Here is a 14,874-nt window from a genome sequence, read left to right as displayed (position 1 = left end):
ACTGGCAACAAGGAACTTTCAATGGTGTAGTGGAAGCCAGTAGGAGCAGCTATCGAAACCAGCTGGATGATCACCACACCTGGCATAAAGTCCATTTTGCAAGTTTTGAAGTCATGGATGAAACCACACAACATGCAGCAATGAATCTTGGTGTAAAACTTTGTCTAAGACATTTTGCATCTAAGGCAATGGGAAAGCATTTCAGCAAGCTCGATGGCTGCGTGCTCTTTGAACCCGCAGTCAAATTTTCTGTGGCATATGCTGTTATGGCAAATGCCAGGAAAACACAGTAGAACAGTGCACAAACACTTTGTAGCAGTCGGTGAACAAGGTCATTCTTCATGTATCATGTCATAACACCTTGATAACACATCTCCTCTTATGCGGCTTGCAGAAACCAGGCTTTCACTGTGATGTTGGCAATATGGGATGAAAAGAATGTGACTTGATCTTCTGTACGAACATTCATTTGCAAGCCCTTGCATTGAGAATCAGCTGCGAGTCTGTGCTGATCCCAGTACTAGTACTATGGGTTCATAATTAACATGATGAAGCTTTGCCTTTTGAAAATGATGCCTTTCGTCGTTGGAGTAAGTGTCACCGAAATCCACGACATTCATTGCTTCAGACTCTTATTGTCCACATTGCTATACCAGCCACTATCTTGTCACTTCTCGTGATCGTTGAGTGATGTGGCCGCGCTGAATTGTTGCTCATTCTCATGGTCTGGCAGCTCCATTAACCCATGGCCGATTCCTCAGCACTGGCCTCCTTTGGTTGTCACTGGCCCCTTAGAAATGCTCATGCTGGAGCAGCCATATCCTTCCCATAGGGACAGCACTGCCTTAAAGATCTGGCCATATTCCAAGTCTGCAAACACTACAATAAAATTGCAGTTATTACCCCCCCCCCCCCCTCTTGCGTTTACCCACAGCCAGAGCCAGTGTGGCAAAGCAACTACAACTGGCAGCCAAAGTAGCAGATGCGCTCATAATGTGAGTGCATCGCGTGAGCGCACTTGAGAGCTCGAGCGGTGCTATGAGGAGGAATGGCAACGAAATTTTAAGGTCGAGCGCTGCGTACAACCTCTCGAATTATATAATATTGGTCAACTGTCGTCGCGTGGCTTGTCTGAGAGTTTGCGCAAAGAGCGTGGCTTGCCGGAGCTCCGACCGCATTATCGAAAAAAAAAAAAAAAAGAAAGAGCAGGGGGGTGGGGGGTAAAAACGCGTTTCATCTGCTTTGTTGCGTCAACAGAGCTTGTGGCAAGGGACAGGGGAACGCGCGTGCTAGGGATGTACTCCGTCCCCTCCCCCCCCTTTTTTTTCGATAATGCGGTCGGAGCTCCAGCAAGCCATGCTCTGAAAAAAAAAAAAAAAAATCGACAAGCTTGCGCAAACTTTCAGACAAGCCACGCGATCGACAGTTGACCAATATTATATAATTCGAGAGGTTGTACGCAGCGTTCGACCTTAAAATTTCGTTGCCATTCCTCCTCATAGCACCACTCGAGCTCTCAAGTGTGCTTACGCGCTCACGCGGCCCGATCTGTTGACAGTCGAGAGAACAGTGAGCGGCTGCCAAGGTCGTTACTCGTAACGATGACTCTCTGAGAAAGTATACAGCAGTTAAAACATTGAATCCTTGATCGTGTATGAACTTCGACAGACTCGCTGACCAAAAACGTGGTCACTGGCACAACATTCACTGCTCAGTCCGTCACGATACTTCCGTCTTCGACTGTTTTTCGCAGAGCGCCTGGCATCGTTGGCACCGCGTTGCTGCGTAGCCGCCGTTGCTTGTAGCCTACGGATGCAAAGTTACCGATGAACACTCGAAGGCGTCTGGAGTGAAGTGCGCCGAGCACACACGCCGATTCGGTTCTTTCTCGATGCCCAGAGCTTCTAACCACATGCCCAGAGCCATAATAATAGATCAGGGAGGCTCATTTTTTGATGGTATAGTTTTGCTCAACCTATGTTGCAAAGCGTTGTCCTATAAACGAGGCGTGTTTTTTTTTTTTTTTTTTTTTCTTCCAGGTAGGAAATGCTCGCGTAGGAAGTACGAGACGTGAATCGCTGTGTTCTCGCGCCGCGCATGGCAGATGATCTTTATTGACATGGTGTGGACTTGTTCCCTGTAGCATAGGCGAACTCTAGATGTTACACGTTCCCAAAGCAAACTGGCTGAATTCTCTAAATTTTTACTGAAGTGCCATTACGAAGCATCAAAATGCTAATTTGAATTGTATGAATAAAAAAAATCCTAATAGATGTAAATACTGGTATTGACATCAGTGTTGGGGAATATACTTCAGCAGCTATTATCATGCTAGTTCCGGATACACCCGTAGTTTAAAAGAACAGGCGTACAGAGCAATGTTTTGAAAGCTTTTATTCGTTTAACAGATAGTGAGCCAGAAGGGGAAATGAGCTGAGTATAAAATGCAAATAATTACAGAAAAGAAAACAATAGAAAATGTGTAGCATGACGAGAATCCCAAATTGACAAAAGCAGACAACATTTAAACACTATTCCTAAACCAAAATGGAGGAACATATAATGTGGCTATGTACAGAGAAAAACATGACACTTTCTGAGCTTATGGCAGGTTGACTCCTGCACATGTCTTACTTGCATTTCCATTAATTGTTCTTGCCCCAATTTGACGAAGGTGTATGCGTAACCGCAGTCTCGCGTAGCTTGAAACGAGCATCTTCTGAACTGCTTCCTTGTGCTGTTCGCATGTTTCCAGATTGAATCGCAACATCTTGCTCAGATATGCTGTTATTGCCTGCACTGGCGATTTAATGGTGAGTGCGCTATCAGTCCAAGTGGTGATGCCGCGGAAATGCTCTTCGCAAGACTTTAGGGTGCTCATGACTGGACCGCTTGGATAGTGAAGGTTGTTCCCATCGCTAACATATTCTTTCAGCGCTGTTAAATATGCATGCTCACTGCTGTTGGATCCCAAGACTGCAGTCTTGCACTGTTCGCAGGAGTCAAACGATTTGACAATGCTTTTGACAAGAAACCCACCAATGTGGAAAAGAATAGCGCAATCAGCTGATTGTAGCTCCTCAATGAAAAATATCTCCGCGTCGTCAATGCCTTCTACTTCTGCTTCAGCCTGCTCTTTCAGGCCTTTCGACAGCATGTCAACAAGGTATTGGCCATCGTCGATTTCATAGTTTGTTGTCGTTGGTGTGTGCAAAAACTGGCTCACGCAAACAAGCTTCAATGCACACTTCATGTCGTAGGCATTCGGAACCGGTTTCCTGAGACGTACGACGGAAAATAGGTTTTCCAGGCAGTCCTGGAGTATTCTACTAGTCAAAAAAAACTTGTAGCCTTCTCCCTTCAAGAGCGTGTCCTGGAGTCGAAGAACGACGGTTGTAGAAATTATAAGACCTGCTTGAGATGGCTTCCACTGAGGCGTGTTGCCTGCTTTCATACCTTGAATGGTATCAAGTGCCAGCATAAGTGTGCTGATAGCTGAATGGTATTTCTCCATGTTTTGAAGGCTTAGGGCCGTTGATGGGTGTCGTGAAGACATAATCGTGTACCATTTAGAAATGAGTTCCAGAAACCACGCGGTTGTCTCAGCTTCCGGGCCCAGAATTTGATGCCTCACCAGATACCGGATTGCGGATGGAGCCTCTCTGAAAAACTGTACAGCTACTCCTACTTTCATTTTAGTGAAGTGGCCGGCAGTAACATGCGCCTCTGAGAGCTTTGGAGCTACTTTAAGTTCTTTGTCACTGTCATACTGTACTACAGCGCGTACATGATCTATTCTTACTTCGTTAGATGGCAAGCCATGTTCACATACAGTTGCATCACTTAAAGTAAACACAGATGAATTCAGAAGTTGTCCCCTGATATTTTTTAGAACATGTGCTGCATCTGCAGTAAAAAAAAGCTCCTTACCTTCCAGGCAAGGATGTGATATTGTGCAAACAGTATGAGAATTTCTGTGACTCGCAAATCCAAGCTCCCGCCACATCGCCCGGTTTGAAGCTCCCATGTCCGAAGTCACGACGCGGATTCTCAGCGAAATGTCGGCACAAAGTTCAACAATCTGCAGAACGCACTCCTTGAGGGTCAAGCCATCGACGTGGCTTCCAGTGAAATGATATGCAATTACTTGCTTCCATCTCTGAGTGAGGCCACCCACCATGAATACGAGGGCATGGTGTGCAGGCTCATCTGGCTTCAGTGGCAAAGTTTTTCCCCCATACACAAAATCTCCAGCACGATCAAGTTCGTATCCCTCGGCGATCTCCATTTCATCAAGAAAAAGGGCACAGTCTTTCTCAACGTCTTCCATGCCTTCTGCCTTCATCTTTAGCAAGTCGACCACCTCAGCTAGGATCCCCGGCGTAAACTTCAGACCCTGTAGGCGACGCGCAAGAGTTCTACTGGACGGAAGTGGGTACCCAAGTCTCCTAACTGTTTCATAACCCGAGGTTCCACATGCAAATTTAATCTGAAGTGCTTGCCGGATTGTTTGTGGTGACCATGTGCTCCCCTGGTTACTGTTTCGTGAAAGTGCTTCCACTTGATCTCTGTTCAAGAACTTCATGCGCTTTCCAACATTTTCTAAGTTATTTTCCAGCTTATTCACTTTTTTTTTAAGGCCTTGAATGGTTGTATTTGCCTTGCTGTGCGCTTCATGGAGCTGGTTATATTTTCTCGTCATATCTGCCAGTTGCTTATTTAACTCTGCGCAGGAGCTATTAGCAGATTGTTGGTCATGAACTCCAGTAGACAGCGCAGCAGAAGCCGAGCTTTGCGCGTTGTTTCTGTCACTTGGCGAAAGGCTCAGGCTGGCTGCTTTTGGGTTGCAGTCATGTCCTGGAGGTAGTTCATTGCTGCTTTTGAGGGACGCTGAAGCTGTTTCCTTGCTTTCAGGTGATGAGGCGGCAGCTGTTAGTGAAGATTCATCTTCACATGCCACGGATGACACAGGAGGTCGCATCCTTTCTTTCGGTGGCTTCCTCTGCCGCGGCAAGGCTACAACAGCAAAAAAATAAATAATAATAATAATAATAATATTAGTGAAGTAAAAATAAATAAATAATAATAATAATGAACAAGTTGAAGGTGCAAATAAGAATGCCCGTTGCCGGAATTAGATTTAAGCCTGGAATTGCAAGCGCTAGCACATTAGTGCCGTTAACATTCGTCAAAATACGACAACGGCAAGCGGCCTTATGAATGCAACGCTGATGTCAAAGTATTGTATGTACTTACCGTTAAAGGGAAATACGGTTGGCACAGCATTTGGTTTCAACTTCTTCCAGCCGTCGGCCCGATTTTGTTCGAAGTTGTTCTCTTCAAAGTGGGCCTGCAGGCAATGTCAGGACCGGGACATAATGAGGGAAGCTTTTAATATAAAATCGATATGGATCATCAACGCATATTTCTTTCAGTACTTGGTTCGCATGCAACATATTTAGCACCCTCGAAAGATTCTGGCGTTGTACAGTTTCATGATGCAGGCATAGAAAACTCATTCGTTACATGACAGCCTTTTTATTGCGTTTTAGTGCGCAGGCTGCCAGGTGTCACACATTGCACAGCACAAACGGACAGACTCCAATAGCGGTTACTACACGTGCACGGCAATAAGTTGTAGACACGAAAAACGAAGGCACAATACTCACTTGGCATACGCACGATCCCTTTGTCGGCTGCCACTTGTCGCGCTTGACTTTCACAATCCACAGGAGCCTTCTTTTCGGTTCTGTTGGAAAATGAAACATTCTCCAACCATTTCTGGAGTGGTTCGTGCACAACGGCACGCAGCAACCAGGCATTCTGCGCCGAAAACCACAGCCAGGCGGCCGCGCAAAGTTCACACGTGCTGCTTTCGTGGGGACTGGGCTATGCAATGGCGGACAGCGGCTACGAAAACCGGTCGAGGCGGCGACAGCTCCTTCTAAGAATGTCCCCACCCTGAACGGAGCGGGGGCGAGAGAGAGCATCCGGGCACCCTACGCTGGCCGCGCAGAGCGGTGTTCAAGGTAGAAGTGGACGACCGTGTACATTGAAAAAAAAAAAAATAATAAATAAATAAATAAAGCGCAGAAGTTGGTATACCAGTGGTTCATGGCCTGCGGCGTCCTGCATTATCTCCGATGGCCGTTGAAAGCAGTGAGCGAAATCAGCTTTTAGATATTAGATCATATTGTTACGCGGCGACAAGCAAGAAGACTACAACACGGCGACAAGGTGAAGATGTTTTAGAAAAAGACTATAGACACCAAATTGTGTTGGCATTTTTCGTTGTGTTAATGATGCGTAAGACATTAGTGTGTATGGATCACCACGCGGTTTTTGCCTACGACCGCTAAGTAATTTTTAATTCAATTTTATTTTCTCGCCACTTTCGCTTTCAGCTGCCAAGAGGTGGCTGTGACGTCACAATCAGCGATGTAATCGCTGACTCTTCACCTTTTGTAATCCCTGTCCTTGAGGCAGGCTGCCCTTAGTGTTCTGGTGAATTAAAACGACACAGGAACGATTATATTGCTGTTTTATTCATCTCTCACGTGACCTAGACTTGACTGTGACGTCACAGCCATCGCCCAACTGTTCAAACAGAAACTGGCGAGAAAAGAAATTTGATTATAGATATTCAACGGCCGTAGGCTAATATCAGGAGGCGATTCATGTACAGTAATGTCTTACCCGTTATTACAGAAGATAAAATACGAGCGTAAAAACGAATTGTCTATACTCCTTTAATTGGTGACATAGCGCGAGGGCTCCTCTCGCGCCTTCTTCGTCGCAACAATATCATAAAAGTCAAGTGTGTCACAGTTCTTGTCCCTTTATTTCTGTCGGCGGATTGCCTTGTTCTTTAGATAACGAGAAAATCTTTAGCGGACTACATTTCGTTTCGGAGGAATGCAGCGCGGCGGTCGCTACGTTGTATCCGGCTATGGGCAACTGTGGCGGCGTATTCGGCAGCGTGCGTGATGTGTAATCATCTTTTACGGCACCTATCTCCCCCTGTAAATTTCTCGGGATTAAAATCGAGCCATTTACGTTCTGTTGTCAGCGTGCCAGGCGAGTGACGGTGTGATATGATTCGATTGCTATAGTGATTCTCTCCAGTGAAAACAATTCGCCAGGGTTGATTATTGTCCTCAGTAAGGTTCTTTTTCGTTATCAGCCCTCCGCTGTATCGACTGGAGGGCAAATGACTGTCCCTTATCCCCGCCAATTAACGCTATTCCTGTAGCCAGCTGCGGCATCCTTATCTCCGCAAACCTCCGAATGTCATCCACCCACCTCTCTGCCAGTCGCCGTCTGTAGAAGCTTCGGATTATGTCGTGCGGCATGTTTAATTTAGTGTTGCTTCACTGAAGAGAGAGGCCAGGCATAGAGCTCTCGTTTGCATGATTTTGTTCCCCGCGCGGTTTGCGCACGTGCTGCGTTGTCCGTCACTTGACGTTACCGCGGGGCCCTCTTTCAGATGGCGAGCGGACAATTCATGCAGCGGTGAAAGTGTTCCATCTCATGAGGCACTTTTTGTCGACACGGCGCAACAAGTTCCGCGATCGAATTGCACGCATGCACGTATCACCCGTGGTCACTACCTTACGGATCGACGCCGCGGCGATCATAAAGCGATTTCTTCGATGGGCGCATGTTCTAGGCATAAATATTCATTCTACGCATCGCTCTAGCTCAGACCGAGTACTTCGACGGCGGCGGCTCCGCCCCTGTGGCTAGCAAGGCTAAGCAAGTATACGTCGGCATCGAAGGAGCGCCTGCAGCAGCACAGCTACAACGAACGCGTAGCGCTGCAAATTAAGGAGGGAGAAATATAGCCTCAACGTCCTTCTGTTATGCTGTTGTTCTCTATCCTGCTGTTATGCTTTTAATTTTTCTGTGACTTGAGTGTTTCCGTTTATGACTAACAGAAAATTGATGTAAGTTGGCAGATTTATATATAATGCTACGTATTTGCTTTTGTTTACTTTTCTATAGTCCACAGGCTTTTCTATTGTAGCAAACTCTGTCTGTGCTGTGCATTTCTCTATTTTCATTATTCAGCTAGTTGTACCTGTAAAAAACATATTACGCAAAATTCCGCTTTCTGTTATTACGCAACATTTTTTTTAGGGCGGAAGCCTCGCTAGCTCCATTAAGCGAAAATCGGTCTCTCGGCATTGCCAACACTCGAAGCACCCACAATGTCGGCTTTGCAACTGTCGTTGTCTAACCACTGAAACGGTGAGTGAAACAACGCCATGCATATCAGATACCACTCTATAGCAGGGAACTCTCCTCTGTTCTCTTTTGGCTGTGCGCTCACAAGCACCACTTACGGACCTCAGTGTGGCGGCACTGTTAAGGCGAAAGCCATTTAGGCTCATGGTGAATATCTCGCGTCTGCGACATGTGTCAGCATTATTCCGCGAGTCGTCGCGATTAGTTCTGACGTCAGCATAATTTCCCCGCCAAGGACGGTTCTGACGATGAAGCCAAATAAAGTAATGAAGTTATAACCAGTTCAAAAACACGCAAGGTAGGGGAAGAAGAGAAGGAAGACAGGTTTTCGCCATTAAGCTCTTAACCGAAGCTCAGTGCAAACCTGTACTTTTTTTTTATCCCTTTCCGTATCAAATGTGTTACACAACCTTTCTTCGGACAGCGCTTTCGGGGATGTCATATACAATTTCGCTTCCAATTTGGCATGCGTGCCACTATTGAAGTAAGAATCAGTTTGCCACCGGAAGTTGAACAGACGACGCATGCACCTGTAATTGTTTGCTTTCCATCTAAGGCTGAAAAGCATAATTACTGAATTTTTTTTTTTTGCGTGTTTAGAGGGTCGTTCACGTCGCCGTCTGCTACAGTGGACCACTTCCTTTCGTTCCCGTATCATGAAGTTTGACAAACGAGTTCATACCTTGAACGACCGGTATTCGTAAGCAAACTGAGTGCATGTGGCGGCAGCATATCAAGCTACGAGAGAATCTTGAGCGGTTCGGAGAAACACCCAGCGGATAGCGAGCCTATCGGCGGTGTGTATGGCTTCACAAAACACATTTCTAGCGCCATTTTAAAAATAGATTGCCTCCGGCGACTTAGCATATTTCGTCAAATCACTCGCCAACATTTAACTACCGGCAGATACCATTAAGAAGTTCGCGGGGGTCAAGTGGATGCAGCTAGCACAGAACCGGGTAAAGTGGAGAAATATGGGAGAGGCCTTCGCCCTGCAGTGGGTATAATCAGGCTGATGATGATGATGATGATGAGATACCATTGGTACTCTGTGAAACGACCAAAATGTTACGATATCTCTTGCTTACATGCATTTTTCCGATTAGAGCTCTCGACTCGAACCCTCATGCGTTTCGCAGTAAAATAAGAAATAAGTAAACTGCTTTGGAATGATTCCTTTGTATGTATTCTTATGGAAGGTAACCTTATTTTTCACTCCAGTCTGCTGCGCGCGCCTTCCGCGAGGGCCCCTCGGTGTGGGTCTATATATAGATTACTTCAATAATGTACGGATTAAGGCTCCTAAGTATAGCTCCTATGCGTAGGAATGAATTGTGGGGTTTTCAATTAAAATATTGCTAATTTGGAAATGCAATGTACTTACTTTTTAGCATATACTTTTTAGCTATTTAGGAGCCATAGATATGCCGCACAAAGAAAGCCAGAATTTTCTTGATCTCCATTCATATTATAGTCGTGACTAAACAAGAGGAAAATGTCATGCTGATTTTACACTTATAGCAGGATATCGTGATTTATTGTATCCATTGGTTTTCTGATAGATGTATTAACAAATTCGTTCAAACTCTTCGCCACACTGTTATAGATGCTTTTTTGAGACCTATGTTGTTTATTTACTATCATGTGTTCCTATCATGTGTACTATCAGTAAATTGTTTAGCCAACAGTTTCTCAAATACTGTTTTAGAGTATGAGCTATTGACATTGTACGATAACTCTGGATGTCATTTTTATTACCCCTTTCAAAAAGCTATGTTTGGAATATGTAACTGCATAAAAATGGACATTAAAATGTTTTTGTAACTTTGTACTGAGTTACTCGAATTTTACGATTAAAAAAAAAAAGCAATCTTTAAGTGGTAGGAGTGGTACCTCGTCTACTTCCTCTGGCGTCTTTGGAGCCTGACAAATTTATTCGCAATTGTATACTTGGGCCTTTGCGGGGTCCGCGGTGACTCGCTGTTTGCAGCATTGCCAGCAAAGCGAAACACTTCCTAGGTATCCTCCGTGATTGTGCTGCGGATTGACCCGTCTTGTGTGCACCTGCTGGCCCCGGTACTAACAAAACTTGCCACAAAAGAGACCTGCAGCTGACGGAAAACGCCGTCGCGTTCGCGACAGCGGAAATGATTCCGAACGCCAATTCCAGCGTGTGCTATTTTCCAGCAATTCCAGCGTGTGCATTTGCTATTTTCACTGTAACGATTTACTGCTGCAAAAGCGCCTGCCTTTGCGTCAGGTGTGCTATCTTCCGCTTATTGCGGTCGCTCGCGAGCCCTGCTGCCTTTCCAGCGGTTTATCTCTCCAATTGTTTCGTCGCCGAAGCCTTTCCCGTGCTTTAATTAATGCGGCACTCGATTTCCAATTTCCTGTCGCGAGTTACGCGACGCAGCAGACAAATCTTTTTTTTTTTTTTTTTTTTTTTTTTTTTTTTTTTTTTTTTTTTTGCTTCCACCCTTCGCGGTTGCTGAATGGTTAGGGCGGTCGACTGCTGAACCCGAGGATGCGGGATCGAATCCCGGCTGCAGCTTTTCGATGCAGACGAAAAGCAATGTGTACGCCCGCTGTGGCGTGATTCCGTTCTCTCTACGGTTCCTGAACAAAGAAATATATGGTGCGCAAAAGGGGTTCCTCTAAAGTGATCGGCCCTTTTGCGCATATCCTATTTCTTTGTCTAGTATGAACCAACTCGCCCAAAAAGCAAGTTCTAATTATGGAGTGTTCCTGTATATACAGGAACACTAGTAGGGTCTTCTGGACAACGTCACCTGGTGACAAATAGCGGAAATATTGTCAAAACGAATGAGGGCGCATTTAAAGCCCTCCATTTCCGTCACTTCTGGGGCGCAATGTATTGACACTTGTTATCTCAGCACTGAAACATGTGTTCGAATCCTCTGAGCGCTATTTTTCTCTGAACTTTCTTTTTTTTTTAATTCACAACATTAAAATAAATTTCTAACACTTTACTGGGGTCTATTTCCCGTTAGGTTGCATGATGTGATGTTTTTGATTTTTAATAGCCGCAAAACCAGCCGTGAAAACAGCCAGGATATGACTGTGGCAATGGTTACACTGTGTAACTACCTTCATCGTAATCATTTTCTCCCTTCAGTGACTGTATGTTACTTTTAGGTTGCGTTCACACACACCTCTCAGCAACATATCGCCATTAACTTGCTGAGAGACAACCAGTCAGGAGAAAGTTGTGAGACCCTACCGTTGAGAGAACGGAATTACGCCGCTCTGTGCGATGTCAATGCACGTTAAAGAACCCCAGGTGGTCGAAATTTTCGAAGCCCTGCGCTACGGCGCCTTCATAACCTGAGTCGCTTTGGTTTTTGCAGTTTTTACGGTAAACGCTATAAACCACCGTTTAAGGTGATTTTTTTTCTAGGATGCGCGCGATTGTGAAGGAGCGTGGGGACTTTAGATAGCTAACGTCTTCTTTCGTTCTCGTCGATTGCATAGGGAATAAACGCTTATTGGCGTATATGTAAAAGGTCGGTCGCTGGGTTGGTGGCCACCACCTTAGCAGCCGCCGCCTCGACTCGACCCACAGCCGTGGGGTCTTCTCTCAAGGAGCCTGACGTTGGCCAATCCAGAGGAGGGGAGACGAGGAAGAGCCACCACAGTACGGCTTGCCGTTTAGAAATGGGAGGGTGAGGAGGAGGAAGGGAGTGTTTTCTGTAGTAGGGTACAACTTAAAAGAAAAAAAAAATGACAAGAACGGTTGCTAACTATATGGGTCATAGTACGCGGCGGGTGTGTTATTCCGCCGAGCAGTAAACAAAGTGCACTCTTGAAATTTGGCCGTACCAAAGAATCCAGTGGCATCGAAATTCTTCAGCTTGTAATCCGGCCTGATGTTTAGTTTTTTATTTTATTTACGTAACCAGAAATGTTTTAACATCAGAATACTGTCTGTGCATCGTGGGCTACCAGAAAGGTCATCCCAGAGGACCCGGCAGTTAGAATTTGGGGTTGACGCGTGAGTGAAGCCTGAGGGCTTTCATTAAAAAAAAGAAAAAAAAAAGGGGGGGGGGGGGGTGTCTGCGTGCCTTTTTCAACCGGGCATTGAAGCGACGAGGACTGGTTCTGACTGAGTGACCTACTGCCGTGGTAGCTTGATCTGTACTGGCATCCAGTGATACTCGGGTGACTTTGTTGCTAACACTAAACCAGAATGAAACGATACCGCATGAAAGGGTTTTCTTTCTTCGCACCGGCGCTGTGTCGGCAAACCGAAACAGGAGCGCACATACGAAAGAGGTTGCGTTGCCTCGCTGTTTAGACCATGCCAATTCAGGTAAAGAATGTGTCGGACGGGTGTGCGTCATCCCCGCTCGGCGCAGGAACTGTGCTGTCTGGACCGTCTGAAAGATGTGAGTAAATAAAACGTTCCCCGATGGGATAGATAGGAGAGCAATTATAGTACGATCGTGAGGTGCACTTGACAGAGGCTTCTGTTGCGAAACGTTTCACGGGAAGGGTTTGTACTTGTATGCTTATACGCTTCGGCGCGCGCATTCACAACGCGCCCGTGTGGACACAGGACTCACTGGCTTGAGATACTAATATGTGCCAAATGTATGCAGAAAGAAAGAAAAGAACAAAAAGCACATTCAAACACATACATACACAAAGACAAACACACAAACATAAAATTACGTACAAACATAAAACAAACATACGAACAAATAAACAAACATACGTTTGCATTTTGTATAATGGTCCCATTAGTTCGCCCACTCCTGTAAGAGCCTAGCAAGGCTTACAGTATGCTTAAATAAATAACATAAAATAATACGAACAAGCATACAAAACAAATTAGAACTGCAAGCATAGTGAAACAAAGTGAGCGCTGGTGGGGGTCTCGTGACCTAGCCTGTAGTGCTGCTTCTTTCTGCAGATGTTACCAACAGGCCAGTCGTGGTCCCCATATGTCCACAAGACTGCTCACAACCTGAAGAAAGTAGTGAAGAAGTAGTGAAGAAAGTAGTGAAGAAGAAAACACAGAAACCCCTATATGGACTGCCAAATGGGCGTAGTGATTCAGATTCCTCTATCGTGCGTTAAGGTGTACAGTCTTTGTCAAAAATATACAGCCCTACAGTTTCGCTTCTAAGCCCTGTAACGCGGTTTCTGGTAGCAATACTTGAATATGAGTGCAAGCTAGAGCAGAATGAGGATGAGTTTTATCATATCGAAGCTTACGAACGCCAAAGTTGTGATACGAGTCCCGTTACGGGGCTTAGAAGAAAAACCTTTGGGCTCTATATTTTTGACGAATGCTGTACGTAGGGGAGACTGGCCGCTGCATCAATATCTGCTTAGCTGAACATGAAGGGTCAATTCGGGTATCTGATCAATGTCACCTGCCAAAACATGTCCTGGCACACAAATGCAAGCCGTTGCTAAAAGAAACGATGGTCCTGTGCAAGTGCAGCGATAAAAAAAGCACGAGAACTTGTTGAAGCATGTTACATAAATAAAACAGGTGCAAACTGTATCAGGGATACATCATTCAAACTTTATGGTAGTAAAAAGCGTTTTCTCGATGACTTGCCCCTGCCTCCCCCCCCCCCCCCCTCCTCTACTTGCGATTATTATTTTTTTTTCAATATATGTCTTGATATCGTTTTGAGCCTGCACTGGCAAACTATGTAATCCTGCCTCCCTTTCGAATAAACATCAATTGAAGTTTGCGCGCGTCTCGTCCTGTCTCCTCTTCTCTCGTGATCGTCTTTTTTGCGCACATACCTTCCCATCGTCATGACCCAACTCGCCCAACAGCGTATCCTGCTGCATACCTTGTCTTGCGACTTCTGCAGTACATTTGGGAAAGTAGTGCATTTCAGACTGTTCTTCAACGGCGCTTGCAACTTCAGGATTGGTATTGTTTTTCTCGAGTCCGGTATTCAAGAACTTGGCTGATTAGTGCTTACTAATTAACTTTAAAGTTTGAAGAAGGTAGCGTGGACTGTGCCGCGCGACCCCAACTGCACACATTTAGTTTCGCTCGCCTAGAACACTGTTTGGCGACATTTAGTCGGGGCATCTTGCATATAGCCTGGTGACTGACGATCCAGTGACTTTGCAAAACAGTTACTGCATTTCAGTTCCGGAATGATGTCCGTATATACTATACAAATCAACTTGAAAGTTCTTTTCATCAATCAGAAGAGAACGCGAACGAATTTTTAGTTAGGCTTAGGCCTGCTGAGTGGCTAAATACCGTACGAAAACATCAGTCGTCAGAATGTTAAGTAAATACGAACAGTTTGTAAAATTGGCCGTACGTGAACCATTATCAACTAGACTAATTTCTCTCACAGGTACTACCCTAACACCTAAATACCAGTCGAATTGCCTTGAATCCTGTAGCTTATCGTGAATGCGTTATATGCTTTCCATACTGGTCTATGACCGTATGTTTAGTTGAGTAATGAGCGATAGTTTATAAATTTGATATTATGTAAATATTATATAAATTGCCGTTGAAATATGGGTATAATTTAAGAGAACTTCCCTAAAGCTTTCAGATTTGGCGCCCTATACTTTTACCTAAAACTGATGCAATTTTTTAAAGCTCCAACCTCTCAA

General features: G+C 45.1%; 2 protein-coding genes across 2 annotated transcripts in view; one reads left to right on the top strand and one right to left on the bottom strand.

Annotated features, from left to right (window-relative positions):
* LOC146188000 (sphingosine kinase 1-like) overlaps positions 1-14,874 on the top strand; it is a 150,631-nt gene that overhangs the window by 46,367 nt on the left and 89,390 nt on the right. The window lies entirely within an intron of this gene.
* On the bottom strand, positions 2,288-5,965 carry LOC146188001 (uncharacterized). Its single transcript, XM_084603584.1, has 3 exons — positions 5,670-5,965; positions 5,257-5,350; positions 2,288-5,016 (listed from the first exon to the last, which is right to left on the bottom strand). Exons 1-3 carry the CDS (start codon positions 5,820-5,822, stop codon positions 2,603-2,605), a joined length of 2,661 nt encoding a protein of 886 aa, XP_084459710.1. The 5' UTR covers positions 5,823-5,965; the 3' UTR covers positions 2,288-2,602.

The sequence above is a fragment of the Amblyomma maculatum genome, chromosome 5 (assembly GCF_055883805.1).
Source record: "Amblyomma maculatum isolate TAMU_Amacu chromosome 5, ASM5588380v1, whole genome shotgun sequence".
NCBI classification, from domain to species: Eukaryota; Metazoa; Arthropoda; class Arachnida; order Ixodida; family Ixodidae; genus Amblyomma; species Amblyomma maculatum.
Note: the sequence above shows the minus strand (reverse complement) of the source record. Positions and strands in the feature narration are given on the sequence as shown.